This window comes from Sycon ciliatum, chromosome 8 (assembly GCF_964019385.1).
Source record: "Sycon ciliatum chromosome 8, ocSycCili1.1, whole genome shotgun sequence".
Classification (NCBI taxonomy): Eukaryota; Metazoa; Porifera; class Calcarea; order Leucosolenida; family Sycettidae; genus Sycon; species Sycon ciliatum.
In genome coordinates, this window is record NC_088650.1 from 22,694,748 (window position 1) to 22,715,118 (window position 20,371).

Sequence of the window (20,371 nt, forward strand, 5' to 3'; positions counted from 1 at the left end):
TCCAAGGCATCTGGACCTGACAGCATTCCATCTCGGGTATTGAAAGATTGCTCTAAGGAACTTGCTGTTCCCATCACGAAACTGTTCCGTGTTAGCTTTCGTGCCGGTGTTGTACCGTCCCAATAGAAGCTCGCTCACGTTGTCCCGGTATACAAGAAGCCACCTCGATCTAGGCCATCCAACTACCGGCCTGTGTCCTTGCTCTCCATTTTATCCAAGGTTATGGAGTGTATTATAAACCAACAAGTCACCAATTTCCTGGAGCACAACGACCTGCTGCCTGACAGCCAGTTTGGTTTTAGACGTGGCCGTGGCACAGCTGACCTCCTCACAGCACTCCAGAGCGAATGGGTGCAGGTTGTAGCTGAGGGGGGCTGTGTCCCAGTAGTAGCAATTGATATTGCCGGTGCGTTTGACCGCGTCTCTCACGTCGGCCTCCTCAACAAAGCAGAGCGAGTAGGCATCGGCGGACCTCTTCTCTCTTGGCTACGCGACTACCTGAGTAACCGCTGCCTAAAGGTGGTAACTGGAGGCCACGCTTCCAAGAAGTACCCCATCACTGTCGGAGTGCCCCAAGGCAGCGTCCTGGGCCCCACACTCTTCATATTGTTTGCTGCCGATATCGACCAATGTCTCTCACATGGAGTAAAGCTCAGCTCTTTCGCCGATGACACTACCGTGTACAGTCTGATCAGACCAATCGACAACCTCCAGGAGAAGGCAGCATCCTTACAGACAACACTCAGCAATCTTGCCGCATGGGGCCAGCAATGGCGGATCCAGTTCGAGCCCACCAAGAGCCAGCGCCTGATTTTATGCAATGCTCGACAGCGCCCTGACTCTCCACCAACCACCTTTGCCGGCGAGATTATTCCGGACTCGGACCACCTAAAGCTGCTTGGAGTCACATTCGACTCTAAGCTTGGGTTCCAGCGCCATATCCATGCTGTCGCTGTCAAGACTCAAGGCCAGCCAGCGCCTGGGATTCTTGCGCCGTGCTGCTTGGCTTCTGGGTCACGAGGGCCGCCTTGCCGTGTATAAGGGGTTCATTCGGCCCATCCTGGAGTACGCTCCCCTAGCCACCATGCGTGCAGCCCAATCCCACCTAGCACGCTATGACAGAGTGCAGGAGAAGGCAATGCGAATCATCGGACCTGGCACGATCCTCCAGAGCCTGCAGCTCAGGAGGGCAGTCTCAGGGCTTGCATATGTGTACAAGTTGCACTACATTACGGGTCCACCCCAGCTGACAGCCCTCCTCCCACCACCGTCGGCGCCTGCACCTACTCCTAGAAGGCTAGAACCCGCCGACAACTAGCTTCTCGCCACCCTTTCCAGTTGCAATGGCCACTTGCTCGGACAGCACCGAACTACCTACTGAGGTCATTCCCCTACACCCTCATTGCGGCATGGAACGACATTCCTGAGCAAGTCATCCCGGAACCTCCTGCATCGAAGGGAATGCAGGCCTTCAAGTCTCGCATTTGTCAGCACCTGATGCGCCAGGATTGGTTGTGGGCGACAGCATTCCATGGCTAAATTTGACGATGTTCCATTCTCCAGTCCCACAACGATCACCTTGTCTTCACCCCACTGAACTGTACCTTGCTCCCTAGAGCTCTCGAAACACCTCAGTGCAGAATGTTTTGCGTTAATGTTTCTTTCTTCTCTTCTTTCCTTTTTGCTGCTTCTCGTGGCCCCTTTCTCGCTGATCCAGTGCCTGCGCACTACTCTGCCTGGCAGCAGCTCCGATCTAACTTCTCCGTATTGCCCCCCCCCCCCACTGAAAGCAACGCAGCTATTGGTCCATTGCCATAGTTTCCTGAACTAATCTGGCACTCACTCACTCACCCTCCCTCACTCACCCGCTCCCCCCCCCCCATCTCTTCCTCTCTCTCTCTCTCTCTCTCTCTCTCTCTCTCTCTCTCTCTCTCTCTCTCTCTCTCTCTCTCCATCATTGTCTGGCTCTCAGATCCTCACTCTTCACACACAGTCCTTCTTCTCTCCCTTTCCCCATGGTGCGTGATGTGCGCCTTGATCCCGAGACCATTGGTCGGGGGAGCGCACTTCACCTCAACGTCACAGCTCAATAGCACCTACACGCCCTTTGTAGTCCCCTATGTTCTCTTGATGTTGTTCTCTTCCATTCTATGTAGGCATGTGCACTTTCACAAAATAAAACAAAATAAAAAAAGTCTAGCTATGGTGCCAAACACGAACGGCAGGATAGGTTTCTGTAACTCTGCCGCAGTAAATTGCTCAAAATACAGAATGCAGAGTGGTCACACAAAATGGATAAACTTGAACCAGACCTGCCCACTCTCTATCTGTCTCTCTGTGTGTCTGTCTTATGTCTCTGTCTCTCTGTCTCAATCTATCTCTCTGTCTCTCTGTATCTCTGTCACTCTCTCTCTCTCTCTCTGTCTCTCTCTCCGTCTCTCTCTGTCTCTCTCTGTCTCTCCCTCCCTCTCTCCCTCTCCCTCCCCCTCTACCTTCCTCTCTCCCCCTCCCTCCCTCCCTCTCTCTCTTTCTCTCTCTCTCTCTCTCTCTCTCTCTCTCTCTCTCTCTCTCTCTCTCTCTCTCTCTCTCTCTCTCTCTCTCTCTCTCTCTCTCTCTCTCTCTCTCTCTCTCTCTCTCGCTCTCTCTCTCTCTTCTCTCTCTCTCTCTCTCTCTCTCTCTCTCTCTCTCTCTCTCTCTCTCTCTCTCTCTTCCGAGGCTCTCTCTCTTTCTCTCTCTCTCTGACTCTTGTAGCCTTCCTCAGCGCTGAGTTAAAAAACCGGGAGTTATACTGTACTGTATTTTCGACCCTCTTATCCCCTGGTAGGTCTCATCAGTGGAGCCTCAGGGTAACGGGATGAACTGCAGAAACACAGCGAGCTTTGTACTTTCGTCTTAAGTCCGGCGAATGCAAGGGGTTGACCGACAATGAGACATCTGTATGTAAAAGCGGTAGATTCTTCATGATAAGGACATTATAATTATTGTTATGATGTGCATGTAGATCTACCCGCTTGTTACTTGATCCACAACAGTACAATCTCACAGCTTCAGAAATCCTTCACAATGTTGACGATCAAAAGCTTTCACGAGTCACGACTCCCTGTAGGCTGTAGTGTAGATCTACCTAACCGTAGAATCTACTCTTGATAATAATTATCAGATCCACTAAACCGAGACACCGCCCAATGATCGGCGTTGACGATTCTCATGCATGATCTAGCTACTACATGTAGTACAGTAAACCAGTGCGGCAAGGCCCAGCTAACGTTAGCAGATCTGCTACAATGTACATCTACACCAGCCGATTGATTTCAAAAAATAAGATAAAAAAATACAGCATTGGATAAAATAAGATCCATAAAATAAGATCCAAAATACTGGCTCATTCTTTTACAGCAATGGAGGGTTATTGTACTCTTGCTACAAGTGTAGGAAATGGGCCTCAGCTTCAGCTAGCCTGCGAAGCTCCTTATTTTCTGGCTTGAACTTCTTGAGGTATGTGTCCTTGACACCCCAAGCCTAGTAGTGTCGACCTACTCGAGAAGCAGTGTCCACGACACACCAGTATAACTAACGACTGTAGTAATGCAGTTTGGATCCTAGACAGTACTGTACTGTACTACCATATTGTTAGATTGACAACATGAAACAAGGTGGAGGACATCGTGTTCGAAAACAGCTTACCGTATTATCTCTAATATAAGCACGGTCCTTTATTTTTTCAATGTACCTCCGCCCCGTGCTATTAATGGAGACGTTCCTTTATTGGAGACTGTTCCATTATTATTTCAACCTCATTTCAGAGGCATGTTGCCATGCCAAAGTCATGTATGACACACACATTTCAGGGTTTTTTTCGCCGGTACAGATACAGTGTGCTTATAATGGAGACTGAGCACTTTATTTTTTGAATGCCGCCCAAGGTGTTCTATTATTGGAGACGTGCTATTATTGGAGACTGTGCTTATATTGGAGATAATACGGTATCAGTTATTTTATTCCAATACTGGTTCTGAACCAGTATCTGAACCAGTATTGGGTTATATAACACTAGACAGTAGATCTACCATGTACCGGTACCGGTGTCGACTATGGCTTTCTTCCTGTGACGTTATCACGAGCCTCTCGAAACAGTAGATTATGCAACGACTTACGAAGAGTGACGGGGTTAGTATTGGAAGTGTGATAATTATGCTGAATGGCATCCACTATATTTAGGTTAGAGTTGTCCCACAGGTTGCGTCCAAGCCAAGGTCAAGGGCTGTCACGACTCGCAAGTGCTCTTGGAATTTTCTTGCTGTGCTGGTAAATTATGTGCAAACGCTCGAACATGCCGTTCCAGCATTACATTCAGAACCGCGGAATACTGCATGTAGTGTCTGCAGAAGCTGCGATAAAAAATCTGCCAGATGGCAGAGCTTTGTTGGAGCGTTGGTGGCGACATTGGCTGTTCGTTCCGAGGTGTTCGAGCCTTGGCCCATTACCCACCTACTGACAGCAGCTAATAGTACGGGTAGATCTGGTAGATTGAGATCCTAACGTCCAAGAAGCACCGTTTACCCGCAAAGTACAGCTGTAGTTGGTTGTGTACCCGACGCTAGTGTACGAACATGGCGAAGAGCTTCCTTGAAGTCACGTCGGCACGAAGGTATGCCATGTTTCGCCCACACTATCCGGAAGCCCTCCTACCCAAGATATTGAGCTACCTGACGCGACACAGTCCCGGGTTATCAGCGCACAGCACTGCTGGCTCTAACTCTAAGCAACAGCTGGCTGTGGAGGACATGAAAGTTGTGGATGTGGCATGCGGTGCTGGACAATCTACATTCTTCTTGGCAAAGGCTGGCTTCAAGAGGATCCACGGAATGGACATAAGCCAAGCGCAGGTAAGGGATTAGAATCGTAATGGTATGATCCGAATGGTCACATTGGTGTGATCAATCCCGCCTCTTAGTCTTACTGTGACGTGCTGCATTGATCGATGTCCGCACAGCCTGTTTCCACAAAATATTGACAAAAGAGTGGCGTATTTTCCCCAATCATGACTGTACAGTCCTGGTATTTTTCAAAGGTGGTCCGACCTGTACTACTAATATTATAATGAATACTATAGGAGACTGTACTACTACTAGTATTGGAGACGTGTACCTTGATTGTTTCTGGAAAGATTGATTGCCTGGGTTGGGTGGCAAACACTGAACTCGTGATAGTGATACTGTAAGGCTGTAAATACATCCAACCATGGTAAGAATCAGTGTACAAAGACACAAAGGTGATGAACGGGTAAGAAAAACGAAGTAAGGTGGACCCTAGTACCTGTACCACAGTAATGCCCATCACATCATTCCGGCATGTACTATTATTAGAGACGTGTCCTTTTATATTTTTGATCCACACCCAACATGTACTACAATTGGAGACGTACTAGTATAGGAGACGTGTACGTTTAATGGGGAAAATACGGTAGTAATATTTTCCTTGCGGTCATCACTGGGTGGCCGGTAGACTGAGGTGCCCGTAACTTCGAGGTCTGGATAAAAGAGATATACATGTACGTGTGTGTGTGTGTGGGGGGGGGGGGGGGGGGGAGGGTGAATTGTCGTGTGTAATATGACTGTATGAGCATGGTTTGGTGAACTAACTTGTAGTTACATGTCTGTGCAAATCACTGTGTAGATCAACGAAGCTACCAAAGCTCTGGGGAGGTGTGATAACGCCATACAGAGACAAATAGACTTTCAAGTCAACGATGCGCATTCTGCCTTACCATTCAAAGAGAATAGCATTGACATGGTGGCTGTGATCCAGGCACTGCACTGGTTTGACCACGCAGCACTATACAAGAGTATTGACAAGGTGTTGAAGCCTGGTGGGTCCTTCCTTGCATTAATGTACGGCCATGCTGAGGTCCTACATGAAGCAGCGCAGATCCAATTCCTTGAAGTGAGTTTAGTTGGTTAAATGTTGTTGTTGTTGTTTGAAATCTTTTATTCTCACGATGGCCTGTGGCCAATAAGAGAAGTTATGAAGTTGTTGTTGTTGTCACGGGGTAGCTGTTTCCCCTACATATGTTGACCTGGCTAGAACTAGGATACAGTGTGGGGAATGAAGGAAGGCTGGTTGGCAGCCAGGGCCTGACCAAGTATTCAGGTCCTATCTGTTAACACTCGCACTGGTTCACTCCTATGTACACGATGAAGGAAAAAACTCATGCATGCTTTGTTTTGTACGGCTTGGCCCTCATCTGTTGAAGCATTATCAAATCCATGTTTAGGATCCCACGCAACTGTGCTCGCTATCCACTATAGCTGCCTTTTCAAGGACTTGAAAGCCATTCTCCCCCCCCCCCTACTAAACGAATATTCGTGCTTTATTTATTTATTTATTTTTATTTATTAATATTTACTGTCTGCACTTCATGGCACATAATGAAAATAGCCAATACAAGGAAGTGAGGGTGAAACCAACCACGGACTGAGGGCAAAAAGGCAAATTAAAAAATAAAATGAATAAATAAATAAAAGTAGAAAGGAAAAGGACATATGGAAACGAGTTAAGAGTAACTCTCCACCACTGTAACTAGATACTATATACAGTCAGAAAGTGCAACAACTAGGCACAAAATTGAGACAGTACTGAGACATTCGACGTCCTGGCACCTAGCTTCAACACATCTCCGTAGCGCTAACCGACAGCCTTCCAACTTGGAAGGTTCAAGGTTATGGAAAGACCAAAGAGGGGAAGGCAAGCGCAACGAAAACGAGCACAAGCTACAGTCCCAACGGAACAAAGAATGTTGATTGTCACTGGACGATGACGAGACCAGTAGGCGATTTGACAAAGCGGTCTAACTACTATTCGAAGCAGCAAAGCAGCACACCACCCAACTTGGGTGGGTCAAAAATATCAAACTGATAAGTTAAGAAGGGGGAAGCTTTGCGAGAACGAATTGTACAAGCCGAAATCTAAACTTGTTTTGTAGTCAACTAGTCCATCACAATGTCATGCATGAGGAGTACTGTAGGAGTTTGTACTGGTCTCGTCATCGTCCAGTGACAATCGACATTCTTTGTTCCATTGGGACTGTAGCTTGTGCTCGTTTTCGTTGCGCTTGCCTTCCCCTCTTTGGTCTTTCCATAACCTTGAACCTTCCAAGTTGGAAGGCTGTCGGTTAGCGCTACGGAGATGTGTTGAAGCTAGGTGTCAGGACGTCGAATGTCTCAGTACTGTCTCAATTTTGTGCCTAGTTGTTGCACTTTCTGACTGTATATAGTATCTGGTTACAGTGGTGGAGAGTTACTCTTAACTCGTTTCCATATGTCCTTTTCCTTTCTACTTTTATTATTGGCTCAATACCCGAGTTTCAAATAAATAAAACAAATAAAATAAAATCTAACGAAGTAGTGGTTGCGACAGTGTCAAGTAAAGTCGGCGGAATAGCGCGAGCTCCGGTGTGGGGAGCAAACCCTTTCTTAAAATAAAATCTTGACTATAAAATAAAATTAAAATAAAATAAAAGAGGTGCGTTACTTACGAAGAGCCTTGTTGAAAGCGGAAAGTGTCTCAGCACGTCGAATACTATAGGAAAGGGAGAGCCAAAATCGATATGCCATAAACACAGGTGAGTTTAGAAACAAAGATAAACGAGGAGCAGGCAATGATACTTGATTTCGAGTAGGTCTATCTCGCTGGAACCAGTCATACTTTTCCAAGTGTTGGGGAATTCGTTTGAGATAAATTCTATGAGCAAGGGTACATAAGCGGGCTTGGCGGCGCTCACAGAGCGGGGATGAGGCAGTCCGAGAATATAATTGGGCACTGCTGAATAACTGAGGCAGTTGTGGATTATACAAGAAACCATAGGTTTTGATGTATAATCCTAATTGCATAAGGAGGTGAAGCGAAATGTAACACTGTAGTGGCCCCTTCGTTTTCTCTGCAAACCCGCTAGAAATACCAGAATTTTTTAACGCCAAACACCATAGCAACCACTGCCCTGGATAACCCCTGCGCCACTGCCTGCCTCCATTGGCCTTGTTTGAACTGCTCTGTAAATCCTGAGCACGCCCCAGTGGGGATGGGCCGGGAGGGACTACAGTGTTACATTTCGCTTCACCTCCTTATGCAATTAGGATTATACATCAAAACCTATGGTTTCTTGTATAATCCACAATTGCACTGCAGAGGCTCCGCTTCATGTAACACTGTAGCTATTTGTCGCAGTAACAAACCGCCCACAAGCAACGTGAAGCGAAATGGTGACGAACATTACATCACCGCAGGCCAAGACCAGTGGAAAACAGGAATAAGTACCTGGCTAGAAAAACCACTATACATGTAGTGTCCAAGGTCAGAATACCATCCGAAATAGACCGAATGGGAGTACAGGCAAGAGAAGCCAAAAGAGAGGAAAAATGGGTTGACAACCCATCATGTCGTCATGCACTAGAACAAGACTAGATAAGAGTCCAGAATTACATGTACAACGTGAGTACTTGCGAGTTAGTATTTGCAAAATACAACTCATAGTCCAGGAACCGGACATAGCTAAGTCCGCCGAAGAACCGTGGCCGTGAACTGATCTGCCGCTGTCCGTGCAGGGCTCGCGTCCACTGGCAACAGATAGAAACGCCGAAAGGTAGATGCTGATGACCAATCGGCTTGGTGCAAGATATCCGCTAAGGATACCCCACCGGCATGCGCGGCCGATGTAGCAGCCCCACGCAACGAATGGGCTGAGAATATCGCTGTGTCCACTCCAGCCGCAGTCATACCATCCTTTATCCACCTGGCTATGGAGGACGATGTCACCGGCTTGAAAGGCTGCCGCAGGCTGAGGAAAATCTGCGGATGAGCAGTCTGACGGTGAGGAGCTGTGCGCCTGACATACTCCTGGAAGCAGCTTGATACGCACAAGTGTGGCGTGCTGTCGAAGACAGGCCACACCACGGTGGGAAGGGACGCATCCCCTCGGCAACCAGGCCGACGCTGCTTAGGCATGGAGGCATACGTCACACAGAGAGACCCATCACCCTCAGTAACATGGGAATGGAAATCCAAACGATGCAAATCAGAAGAGCGCTTGGCGCCAGTCAGCGCCATGAGCAGAGCCAGCTTTATTGAAAGCAGGCGTAGAGAGAGGGTAGAATTGTCACCCAGACCACCCATCCAACCCAAGACATCGGAAACTTTCCAAGTATGGGAATACCGGGGTTGTGGAGGACGCTGTTGGAAGACGCCACGCATAAGCCGAACCACCAGGGGATGTTGGCCAACTGGCGCACCATCTAAGCCTGGCAAAATGGAGGACAGGGCAGAGCGATACACATTCAACGTGCGGTAACTTCGGCCCACGGCAAACATATCAGTTAGAAACTGCAATACTTGTGACACAGGCGGCTGAAAGGAATCAATCCGCCGTTCAGAACACCAACTGTGCCAAGCTGTCCATGCTGACGAATAGGCCGAGTTGGTGGAGTCCCGCCATGATCCCAGGATGAGGGCAATAGTGCCTGATGAAAGGCCTGCCGCCGCATAGGATCGGGAGAGATGAGCCAGCCGGCTAGTTGGAGATGACCGCCCAGCACCATGGGATGAGGTTGATCCAGCGGTGAGGTGAGGAGCGCTGGATGGCCCGGTAATAGAACTGGACATGCTACCAGAAGATGGAGCAGGAGCGGATACCATGGCTGCGCATCCCACACTGGTGCCACCAGCAACACTCTGCACCCCGGGGACTGGCGCACTTTGTGCAGAACCCTCGGCAAGAGAGCAAAGGGTGGAAACGCATACAGGCATTGATCGACCCATGATATGGCAAGAGCATCCACATCCAGTGCTCCGGGTTGAGGCCCCCAGGACACAAAGCTGTCCAACTGGGCATTGGTCCGTGACGCAAACAGGTCGATCGCCGGCTGCACCTGGAAGTGTTGGCAAAGGCCCCGGAACACTACTGGATCGAGCATCCAGTCACTCGAATCGACCCCCTGACGGGACGGGGCATCGGCCGGGTTCTCCGCCGACGGTATGTACTCGGCTTGAACTGTGATGCCACGTTCCAGACACCACTCCCACACCTGGCAGGCCAGCTGGGACAAGTGCGGGGCATGTGTGCCGCCCATCTTGTTGAGGTAAGCCTGGCAAGTGGTATTGTCCACAAACAGGCGAACATGAAGCGGACGGTCCAACGCCACCCGGTGGAAGGCCTGAAGTGCCAGAAACGCCGCTGTCAACTCGAGGGCATTGATGTGCATGGAACGCTCTGCCCGAGTCCACCGGCCGCCCACCTGTTGATCCCTGCACACTGCTCCCCAGCCATCGAGGAAGGCATCCGAGAACACCACCAGATTGCAGGGTGGGCGAACCAATGACTTCCCGTTCCAGTCGGACAGTCGCTCTTTCCACCACTGTAAATCCAGCCTGGCGTCGGGTGTCCACTGGACGGTCGCCTCGTAAGACTGGGACTCGCGAAGAGCTAGGATCTTGAGCTCCTGCAGATGCCGGTAACGGAGCGGCGCTGTTAGCAGACCCGGAGAAAGGGATGTCAAGCGCCCCAACAGACAGGCTAACGTGCGAACAGTCACCCGTGGCTGCAGCAGAAGCTTGGTGCACTCCTGGCGAAGCTTCCGGATCTTCTCCGGAGGCACCCGCATCTCCATGGCACGAGAGTCCACTTCGAAGCCCAAGAATGAGATGTTCTGGGCAGGAGTCAACACCGACTTCTTGAAGTTGATGAGAAATCCCAGTTGATGTAACAACTGAATTGCCCGGCGCAAGTGCTCCAGTGCTTCCGCCGACGACGATGCCATAATCAGCAGGTCGTCCAGATAGATAATCAGGCGCACACCTTGGCTGCGCAGAATCGCCATCGGAACCTTCATGAGCTTGGTGAACACCCTTGGCGCGCTGCTCAGGCCGAAAGGCAAGCACTGAAATTGGAACAGCTGACCTGACCACCGAAATCGGAGCAGTCTCCTGAAATCGTGGTGGATTGGCACCACGAAGTAAGCATCCTTCAGGTCCAATTTCACCAGCCAGTCGTCGGGCTGAAGGAGATCGGGCAGCAGCTTCAATCCTTCCATCTTGAAGTGCTCGTAGCGCACGAACCCGTTCAGCGCTTTCAAATTCACCACGGGGCGTTCCTTGCCGGAATCCTTCTTTGGAATGGTGAAAATCTGGCTGACGAATTGATGAGGACACTCCTGCACTCGAGTGACGGCCCCTTTCAGCATCAATTCGTCCACTTCGAGCCGCACAGCGAGCGCTCTGTCCTCCTCCAGAGATAATTCCCTGGGCTCCGTGCTTTGTGCGGGATCGGCCACGAGATCCAGCTTCAGGCCCCGCACCGCATCCAAGACCCACGGGTCGGACGTGATTGCCGACCAGGCTTGCACAAAATGCCTCAAACGCCCAGCGACCGGAATTTGGGGGAGCGGGGGCACGAGCGGAGCGCGCGCCAGCTCGTTGTGGGGTGGACTTGGATGGCCGCGAAGATGTACGTTGAGCTGGGAACGCGAACCATCCACCGGCAGGGTCATCAATGACCCTGACCGCGCCCCCGAAAGGGCCGATTGCCTCCACGCCCGTTTTTTGAACTGGCAGTGGTGGAAAAATGACCCTCTCGCCTATGGTTGTCATGGCGGGGAAATGAGCGGTGGCCCCCACGACGCCCACCAGCACTTGCTGGGTAATAATTATGGCCTCTGAAGTTGGAAGGCCGACTATCCTTGTATGCCGGCTTCTGCTTGGATGAGCCAGACGAGCGGCGAAAAGCGTCAATTTCTTGAGTCCGCTTCTTGTATTGTCTGGTAAAATCCTCGCCGAACAACAAGTTTCCAGACGGGGCCATTTCCTGGAGGAGGCTGGACGGGCACTTGTTGGGGAGCTGCCCCGTCAGTCTTTGCCGCCGCATGACCGAGATGCTATTAGCGGCATCACCCACCAAAGACACTGCGACCTGCAGGAGCTGCGTGATCTCCTTGGTTGGTCGCCCAGCATCCACTGCGGCCCAAGCCGGCGAAACGGGCGCAAACGCGGCACATACCCTAGTTTGTACTGCCGCCATGGCTTTATCGGTCTTCCGGCCAAAGCCCAGCGACGGGAGGTCGCGGACAAAATTATCCAGGCGAGGACACTGGGCCTCCTCCACCTCCGGAAATGGGCAGAGTTTTTTCAATTCTGCCTTCTGCTTGAAGGTGAGAGACCGCCGGGCATTAGCCCGGAGGAATGCCGCAATATGCGCTGGTGGGTGCCAAGAGTCCTTTGCCCCTAAGCGCGACGGGTCAAATACCTCGTCTCCATGGTCACGGTCAGGTGAGGAGTCCGTCCCACTAGAGGAGAAATCCTCGCACGAGGAGCATGACCGACTAGTAGATCCGGAGTCCGTGGATGAGGACCGGGAGCGTCTGCCCCGCGAGCGTCAACGACGAGGAGAGATGGAAACTCTCCGCCTAGCTCCCCCGGCCAAGGCCCGGGAGTGGACGACATCGCCGGGTCCCGACCCGGACTCACTCGACGAACGACGACATCGTCGTTGAGATCGATCCCCAGTCCCGGTTCCATGCCCTCGTACAGAGGGAGCCCTATTATGGGTTTCCGGTGAAGCCGTGGGGGACCGGTCACGATACCCCAAGCTCTGCGAGCGGGGCCTTATGCGGAAGTCCCGTTGAGGGCGCATGCGCGGACTGCCTGCTCGCGGCCTGGCCTTTTCCAGTCCCCGACGGTGTTTTTGATGGGAAAATGGCGATCGAGAACGGGAACGACCGTGGCCGAACTCATTGTCGGAAACAAGGACGTTCAAACCTGGGGATTTGTCCCTAGCAAACCGTGCATGGCCACTGTAACCTACAGATTCGTCATCTGAGGCCCGGGGGCTCTCAGTGGCAACCCTGTGTGACTCAAGCCCTGAGGGTCTCGGAGGTGGTGTCTGCTGTGTGCCAATTTGTGAGCCGCCGGCAGTGGCGGAAGGACCTGTTTGTATACCGCCGGAGTGAGCGGGTGGACCATTTTGTATGCCGCTGGCAGAGGCGGATGGACCATTTTGTATTCCGCTGGTAGGGGCGGAGGGACCGACTTGTATTCCGCTGGTTGGGGCGGAGGGACCATTTTGTATCCCGCCGGTGGGGGCGGATGCAGCTTGTAAAGCCAAACGCACCTCAGGGTGAGCCAACAACGAAATAAAATCCGAAGGGTCCATCATCGTGAAAGCTACGCTAAGGGAAACTGAATCACAAAAGGAAAAGACACGTCAAAGTCACCTACGAAGAGAGAGAAAAACTTGCAAACCACTTTTTACTTGCAGAGAAAACAAGGCCAATGGAGGCAGGCAGTGGCACAGGGGTTATCCAGGGCAGTGGTTGCTATGGTGTTTGGCGTTAAAAAATTCTGGTATTTCTAGCGGGTTTGCAGAGAAAACGAAGGGGCCACTACAGTGTTACATGAAGCGGAGCCTCTGCAGTGCAATCCAAATAACCGTTTGATAATCTTTTTATGATGCGTTTCAAGTTTTGTGGACAAAGTTGAATTTAGACCACACCATGCTGTGTCAGCGTAGTCAAACAGAAGCAAAATATAGCAACGGTAGAAAAGTATTGTACAACTATGAGGGAGGTGGGAACAGTGGGAAGTGAGTGCTCCAAGGGCGGAGCTAGTGCGACGACAAACATCATTAACTTGCTCTGACCAAGAAAGTGCAGAGTCAATACGTACGCCCAGGTGTTTGTGGGTTTTTACCAGTTCGATGCTGTTGGACGATCCTGGGAAACACAGGGTGACTGGGTCTGGAGAAGCGCATCCAATAATCATTGCTTCCGTCTTGCTGTGGTTTGGCGACAGGTGCCAGCGACACATCCAGGCCACTACCTCGTCAATGTCCAGTTGGAGGGAGGCTTGGAGTTGTGGGAGAGACTCGCAGAATTTGATTAGCGCAGTGTCATCAGCATACAACGAAGTATCAGGAACAACACTCGGCAAATCATTAATGTAGAGTAGAAATAAAAGAGGACCCAGTATGGAGCCCTGCGGAACGCCAGAAAGAACAGGAAGGGGTTTAGAGTGCGTATTAAGGACGGACACTATCTGATGCCTGTCCGTTAGATAATTCGCCAGCCACTCCAGAGCCAAACCTTCAATACGAAATGAATCAGTGAGCTTAGATAACAGCCCTCTGTGCCACACGGTGTCAAAAGCTTTCGCTAAGTCAAAGAAGCATAACCCTACATATTGTCCTCTGTCCCGATAAGAATAAATGTCCTGCATGATCCGACTAAGTTGAAGGACAGTGGAATCACCTCTACAGAAACCAGACTGTTTTGAACTGATGGCTGAGTTCACATGAGCGTAGAGTTGATCAAAGACAATTCGTTCACATATTTTGGATACACAGCTGAGAAGTGAAATGGGACGATAATTGGCAGGGTTAGACGGCGAACCTTTGTTCTTAAATATGGGGATAATTTTGGCGGTTTTCCAAACAGATGGAAATATGCCAGTTGAAAACGAAAGATTAAATATAAGGCAAAGGGGAAACGCAATTGCCGGACACAAGGCCTTTAGAACGTCATTGGTCAGACGATCTAGCCCTGATGACTTTCGCGGTTTGGATCTTATGATATACTTACGCACCGCAGCAGTCGTAGTGTACAGAGAAGAAAACGAGGAGGAAATGGAGCAGTGTCTAGGCAATGTGGGGCAAGGCCAGGATGGATCATCCACCACAGCCACTGAAGCGAACTGCTCATTCAGCGCAGAAGCTTTTGCAACTGGGTCAGTGGCTAGACACCCATACGCTGGCTGCCAAGGGAAGGTCAGGAATGGACATGCGATTGACATTAGGACGTTGACTTCGTACAAACTGATACAGAGTAGGTCTTGCGGAGGCGTCAGACAAGGTAGATCGTACTGAACGGACATACAATCGGTGAGCAGATCTGGAGAGAGAGAGCAGACTAGGTTACGCTGGGTTTTAAAGGCAGTTGTATTACTTGCGGTCGGATACTTTTTGAAGATACTGTACAAATCATGTTTCAACTTGATGGCTTTGATCAGGGCTGGCGTCACCTTTGTTCCCTTATACAGTCGTCCCTCTCTAATCCGGCACTTTATAATCCAGCACCCTCGATAAACCAGCACAATTTTCAGTAGCCAAAATGTCCTCTTCATGCACATTGCAGCAGTAAATCAGATTTGTTAATCCAGCACCCTCCCTAATCCAGCAGATTTTCGTGGCACAAATGGTGCCGGATTATAGAGGGACCACTGTATTCGCTTCTGGACCAAAGGCAGATGAATTTCATTCTGCTAACCTTTCTATGTCTAGTATTTGAAAAGGCGGTGAGGTGACAACAGTCTAAGGATTGCAATAAACAGAACCAGCTGAAGGGTAATTTCACGATGGTTTAAAAACCGTTTTATTGAGATGCCACGAGCAAATTGTGCGAAAGCTAGTTCGATGCATTTTTATACTTCTGATTGTTCTTATTATTGTTCTTCACATTACATTTCCATCATAGTTATTTCTTTGTCCATCACCACTTTCTCTTGAATTTGTTCGTGACATGATTGACATCTCAATAAAACCTTGGTGAAATGACGCTTCAGCTGGTTCCTTTTATTGCAATAATTATCTAGTATTGCTACAGATTTTATCAGGAGTACATGACATGAGGGAGGATGCACAGAATTATTTCCTAGGGATGGTTCATTGCATGAAACTCTGCATCATCCGAATCTCATTCTGCCGGTATGTATATGTATGCATAATTATGTACATGTGCATGTACTGCAGACATACTTTGGAGAACTTGGCAGATATTGGCCGCCAGAAGCAAGACATGCCGCCTCTCTCTATTATGAGATGCCTGTACCTTATAAACCAGTGGAGAGGTCAGTGAATAGGGCTTGAAAGTGCTACGTCACAGCATAGCAACAGTTTCAAAAATTCAAAAATTGGATCCACTTGGATCCAGTTTTTGTATGGATCCAAGCACATTTCAAGCCGTCTTACTCACAGCAAGGTGATGTAACCAGTGAAACTGACTGATTTGGCTACTGGGGGCGGGGTTACAACTGGTGGCGAAGTAAAAGTCACCCCTGCATGCGACATGAGTGGGTTGCTATGCACCCACATACTGAGGCAATAGCAAAGTCACACCTTAGTGGATCCAAAATAGAAATCTGATGTCAACTTACTACTCCCTGGCCGTTTTTGACGTCATCACTTTCAAGCCCTATATAACCACCACACTTGTGTGGTGCTTTCTGCAAGACTGGGCTGTATATGGTGGCCGGATAGGTTTTCAAACATGACCAAACGCGGAATGTCTAAACCTGGCTGTGTTTTTTGGAAGACACATTTATTCACAGTTAGCATCAATTTATCTTTCTCCATTTCCTTTTCCCATCCTTCACGAGACCCCTTGATAAACATCTATTGCTTCTGGGGAATCAGTTAAACATGGCAATAGTGGAACATGGAAAAAAATGGGCGAACTGTTTGTTTTCCCTTCTCCCCCCTCCCGCACTTGAATCTAGCACAGGGAGCAAAGCGGGTATTTGACATTTAGGTCTTGGATTCACACCTACAGTGTATTTGCCGAACCTAGACTACCTTTTAGATATCTATTATACTTCAAAGAAGTACAAATATTGTTGTCAGGGACATTATGGTGAAAATGGAATCAGCACTTGCTTTTTGGATGTTCCCTCTTGCTTCCAACCAGGGAGTCATAAAATACCTATATTTTTACGACTCCCTGCTTCCAACACTTCCATTCCCCACCCAACCCACCTCCTTAACTGTCAAAGTGGAGTCAGAACTTGCTTTTTGGATGTTCGTTCTTGCTTCCAAAACTTTCATTTCCCCGCCCAATCCACCTCCCAGCTTGTGCAGCTCCACCGGAAGGGTCTCGTTAAGCTAGCATCACAAAGTACAATGGTATTACTACATATTTGTAGCGGTGGTTGCACAACTTGTGACATGTGCGTTCATGTATGTATGTGTGCATGTGTGTGTGCGTGTGTGTGTGTGTGTGTGTGTGTGTGTGTGTGTGTGTGTGTGTGTGTGTGTGTGTGACTGTGTGTGTGTGCGCATGTGCGTGCGTGCGTGTGTGTGTGTGTGTGCTACTGACTGTATAGGCTGTGGCATATCCTGGACTTTGACACGCCGGTGTCCAACCTGGCAGGCCTGATTAGCTCCTACAGTGCATACCACAAGTACAGTGCGCAGCACCCAGACACTACTATTCTGGATGACATGGCATACAGGTACATTGTCCAGTACATGTGCATCAAGTGTACATTTATTAGTAACTGTCAAGGCGGTGTTGTGAAATGATGTGTTGTTTTCCTGTGTGATGGCATTCCCCAAACTGTCTCGTCTAGTCGCGTGCATGTGTGATATGAGCATGCGCGATTTTGTAGTCGAGAGTCCTTTTGTCAGTCTTCTTGTTCGCCTCTGACAGAGCAGTTTGCTTTTCCGTCTTGTAAATACTGTAAGACATGTTATTATAACGAGTCGCAAATTTAACGATTATCCAAAATTCAAAGGTTAACGAGAAGATATGTTAACGATCCTGCAGTATTCTGCCATATCCACACACAGCATATATGAAGCAGTACGGCCTCAACGGATCTTATTATAACGAAGAAATGTCATCCGTGAAAACGTTAGATTTGCTTCCTCGTTATATATACATGTCTTACAGTATAACATAATGTAACAAACCAGTCTTGTCCTTTGTGTCCTGCGTCCCAGGGAACGGAATGGCTGAGATTCCGTTACAACATGGTGCCGAAACCCGGGACGCAGAGGATGAGTTAGTTTGTAGTGAGTCTGTTCGTCGTCGTCGTCAACAACGAAGTGACTGTTACTTTGAAGTAAACAGAGCGTGGGAGAGGAGGCAGAGAAGGTGATGGACTAGAACAGTCACTGTGGACTGGAGCCTGAGACGGCAGGAACCGCTACGGAGCGTGCGGCCGTGGCTCGCCAGAGGACAGTGGACGAGTCTGGCGTCACCGACTGTGTGTCGTCCTTGTTGTTCGTCTTGTTGTCTTGCTCGCTGTGTTGTTCTCTCTCTGTTCAGTTCGTTGCTTGTTGCTGTGTTGTTTCAGTTTGGTTGTTGTCGGTCTGTTGCTCTTCTATTCGTTCTGTTGTTCTCCATTGTTTTTGTTGTAGATTTATTTGGTGCGGCTATGCGCATGTTATTATTTTGTTGGAGCTTCAGCTCCCGTGTTTCGGTTGGCCTTGTGTGGCGTGGCCTGGTTGTAGAGCGTCGGCTCTAGGTTTTTGTTTGGCCCTGTTTCGTGGCCCGGATATTATTTTAGAGCGTCGGCTCTAGGTTGATGGTTGGTTTTCGTTTTTCTGTTCTGCTGTGGTTCCTTTTGCTGTTGTGCATGTGGAACGTGGTGTCGGTTTATTATTTTGTGGAATGTCATCAAGGGGGCAGATGTTGTGAAATGATGTGTTGTTTTCCTGTGTGATGGCATTCCCCAAACTGTCTCGTCTAGTCGCGTGCATGTGTGATATGAGCATGCGCGATTTTGTAGTCGAGAGTCCTTTTGTCAGTCTTCTTGTTCGCCTCTGTCAGAGCAGTTTGCTTTTCCGTCTTGTAAATATAACATAATGTAACAAACCAGTCTTGTCCTTTGTGTCCTGCGTCCCGGGGAACGGAATGGCTGAGATTCCGTTACAACGGGAACTACCGTGTTTTCTAGAGAAGTCCGAAGAAAACAAGTATCTCGCATAGTGTTGAGTTTTACTTCAGTATTTTTTTCAGTTTTGAGTGCTCTCTATGGAGTGACCACGCAAGCTAATAATAATAATAATTCGCGGGATTCGCGTTGGCATCGCTTGAATGTTCAGAAACACACAAACTAGCCTTCGCTTCCGCAGGCCACCACTATGCCTATGCCACGCAAGCTGGCTTTCCATAATGTTTTTTAAAAAGTGGTCTTTGTGCTATTCTGATTCTCTGCTGCATGCAGAATGTCCATCGCTCTCAAATCACCAGCCGGCACCGCTACAACTCCATCGGCCACTACTACCAGCGGCGATGCCGAGGCCAGCGTACGTGTCAGGCTACCCTTGTCTGGTTTCATGTGTCGAAAACCACTCGATCACCAGTAGGGGAGGAAACCGTGATAAAATATATTTATCAAATGTCAAATCCATGTTCGGAGTAGTACCGGTCTGTTCAGACAGTTCTTGAAATTCCTGAGTCGTCTGTACCGTATCACGGTGCCACGGCGTGTATTTTGAATTCGGATAATCTTTTCCTGCCCCACTACCAGTACCGCGACTAGGATGACAGAGCCTGCAGATCATGACTTCGCCGCAATTGGATAATACAATGTATGTCATGTAGTTAAAAGGAAGCACATCCTTAGCCGGGACATTGTAGTCCGTGCTGCTGATGATCACGCCTAACGCGTGAAACTCAGAGTTACAGCAACCGAGTGCTTTGTTTTTCCTTCTCTATACCTAGAAAATAGGATGTATTATGAAATGATTATACCAATCTCGGGCACCAGAGAGAGGCCCGGTGCACTTCTATCCTGACCACTGCTACTGACTCTGTACCGTAAACTGATTGCCATCCTGACATGTCAGTACTGTATACTAATGAGCACTTATTTATTTTACTAAAATGTACTTCGAAGTCACAAGTGTGTATGATGGGTCAATGCCTCTTCTTGTAGGCTAGCCGTTCGAAAAAAGTGCTACAATGTTATGCTTTGTGCTTGCTGCCGGTTTCCCGATGACTGTCTTCCGTGCATGCCGCACTGTAAATGCATCGCCGGGCTAGTCAGTTTTGCACATGCCAGCGTAGTAGTCATGGGTGACCACAATTGTCAGTGTATTTCCCGATGGTTAAAGGGGAAGTTAAGGCAAAAATCAAAATTTCACCAGTTGTAGTCTTCGGGGTGCTGAGTCGAATGGTCGTGGTCCGAGGAAGCTGAGACGCTCCCTTCCTACTTGAATCCCAATCGAACTCGCGCACTTCAACCGAAACTGGGTGATTACGCCTTACGAGATGGGGATTTGTATGCAAAATGTCACTAAAAGCGCCATTTCGTTCTCAGCACGGATGACCGCGATTGGCCCATATGTTGTAGTCTTTTGGACGCTGAGTCGACTGGTTTTGGTCCGAAAAGGCTGCGATGCAGCGTTCCTCCTTTATTCCCAATCAACATGGTTGAACAAGCGGTCACGTGCTCCTGCGTACACCAGTCACCTTGTCACCGTGCCTGCAGGGTACAACTTACTAGCCTGTTTGACCTTTTTTTGGGTGCACTCCAGTCACTCAAGTTGAACTCGAGTTGAACCTTGGTGTGAAAGTTGTCGCCTGCTGGTAGGCCCCCGTGTAATATGCCG

The 20,371-nt window shown here is 49.1% G+C and overlaps 1 protein-coding gene across 3 annotated transcripts; it reads left to right on the forward strand.

Moving 5' to 3' along the window:
• The first annotated feature begins 4,378 nt into the window (after nt 1-4,378).
• Nucleotides 4,379-19,707, forward strand: LOC135822362 (putative methyltransferase DDB_G0268948). 3 transcript variants are annotated; one of them, XM_065335108.1, is made up of 5 exons: nt 4,379-4,886; nt 5,677-5,943; nt 15,785-15,882; nt 17,134-17,262; nt 17,753-18,597. In XM_065335108.1, the coding sequence occupies exons 1-5, from the start codon at nt 4,611-4,613 to the stop codon at nt 17,766-17,768; spliced, it is 786 nt and encodes a 261-aa protein (XP_065191180.1). In that variant the 5' UTR covers nt 4,379-4,610; the 3' UTR covers nt 17,769-18,597. The 3 variants fall into 3 exon arrangements, with proteins under 3 accessions (XP_065191180.1, XP_065191179.1, XP_065191181.1); XM_065335107.1 differs by lacking the exon at nt 17,753-18,597 and adding an exon at nt 18,982-19,707 and having other exon boundaries at nt 4,381-4,886; XM_065335109.1 differs by lacking the exons at nt 5,677-5,943; nt 17,753-18,597 and adding an exon at nt 18,982-19,707 and having other exon boundaries at nt 4,382-4,886.
• The last annotated feature ends 664 nt before the right edge of the window (nt 19,708-20,371 follow it).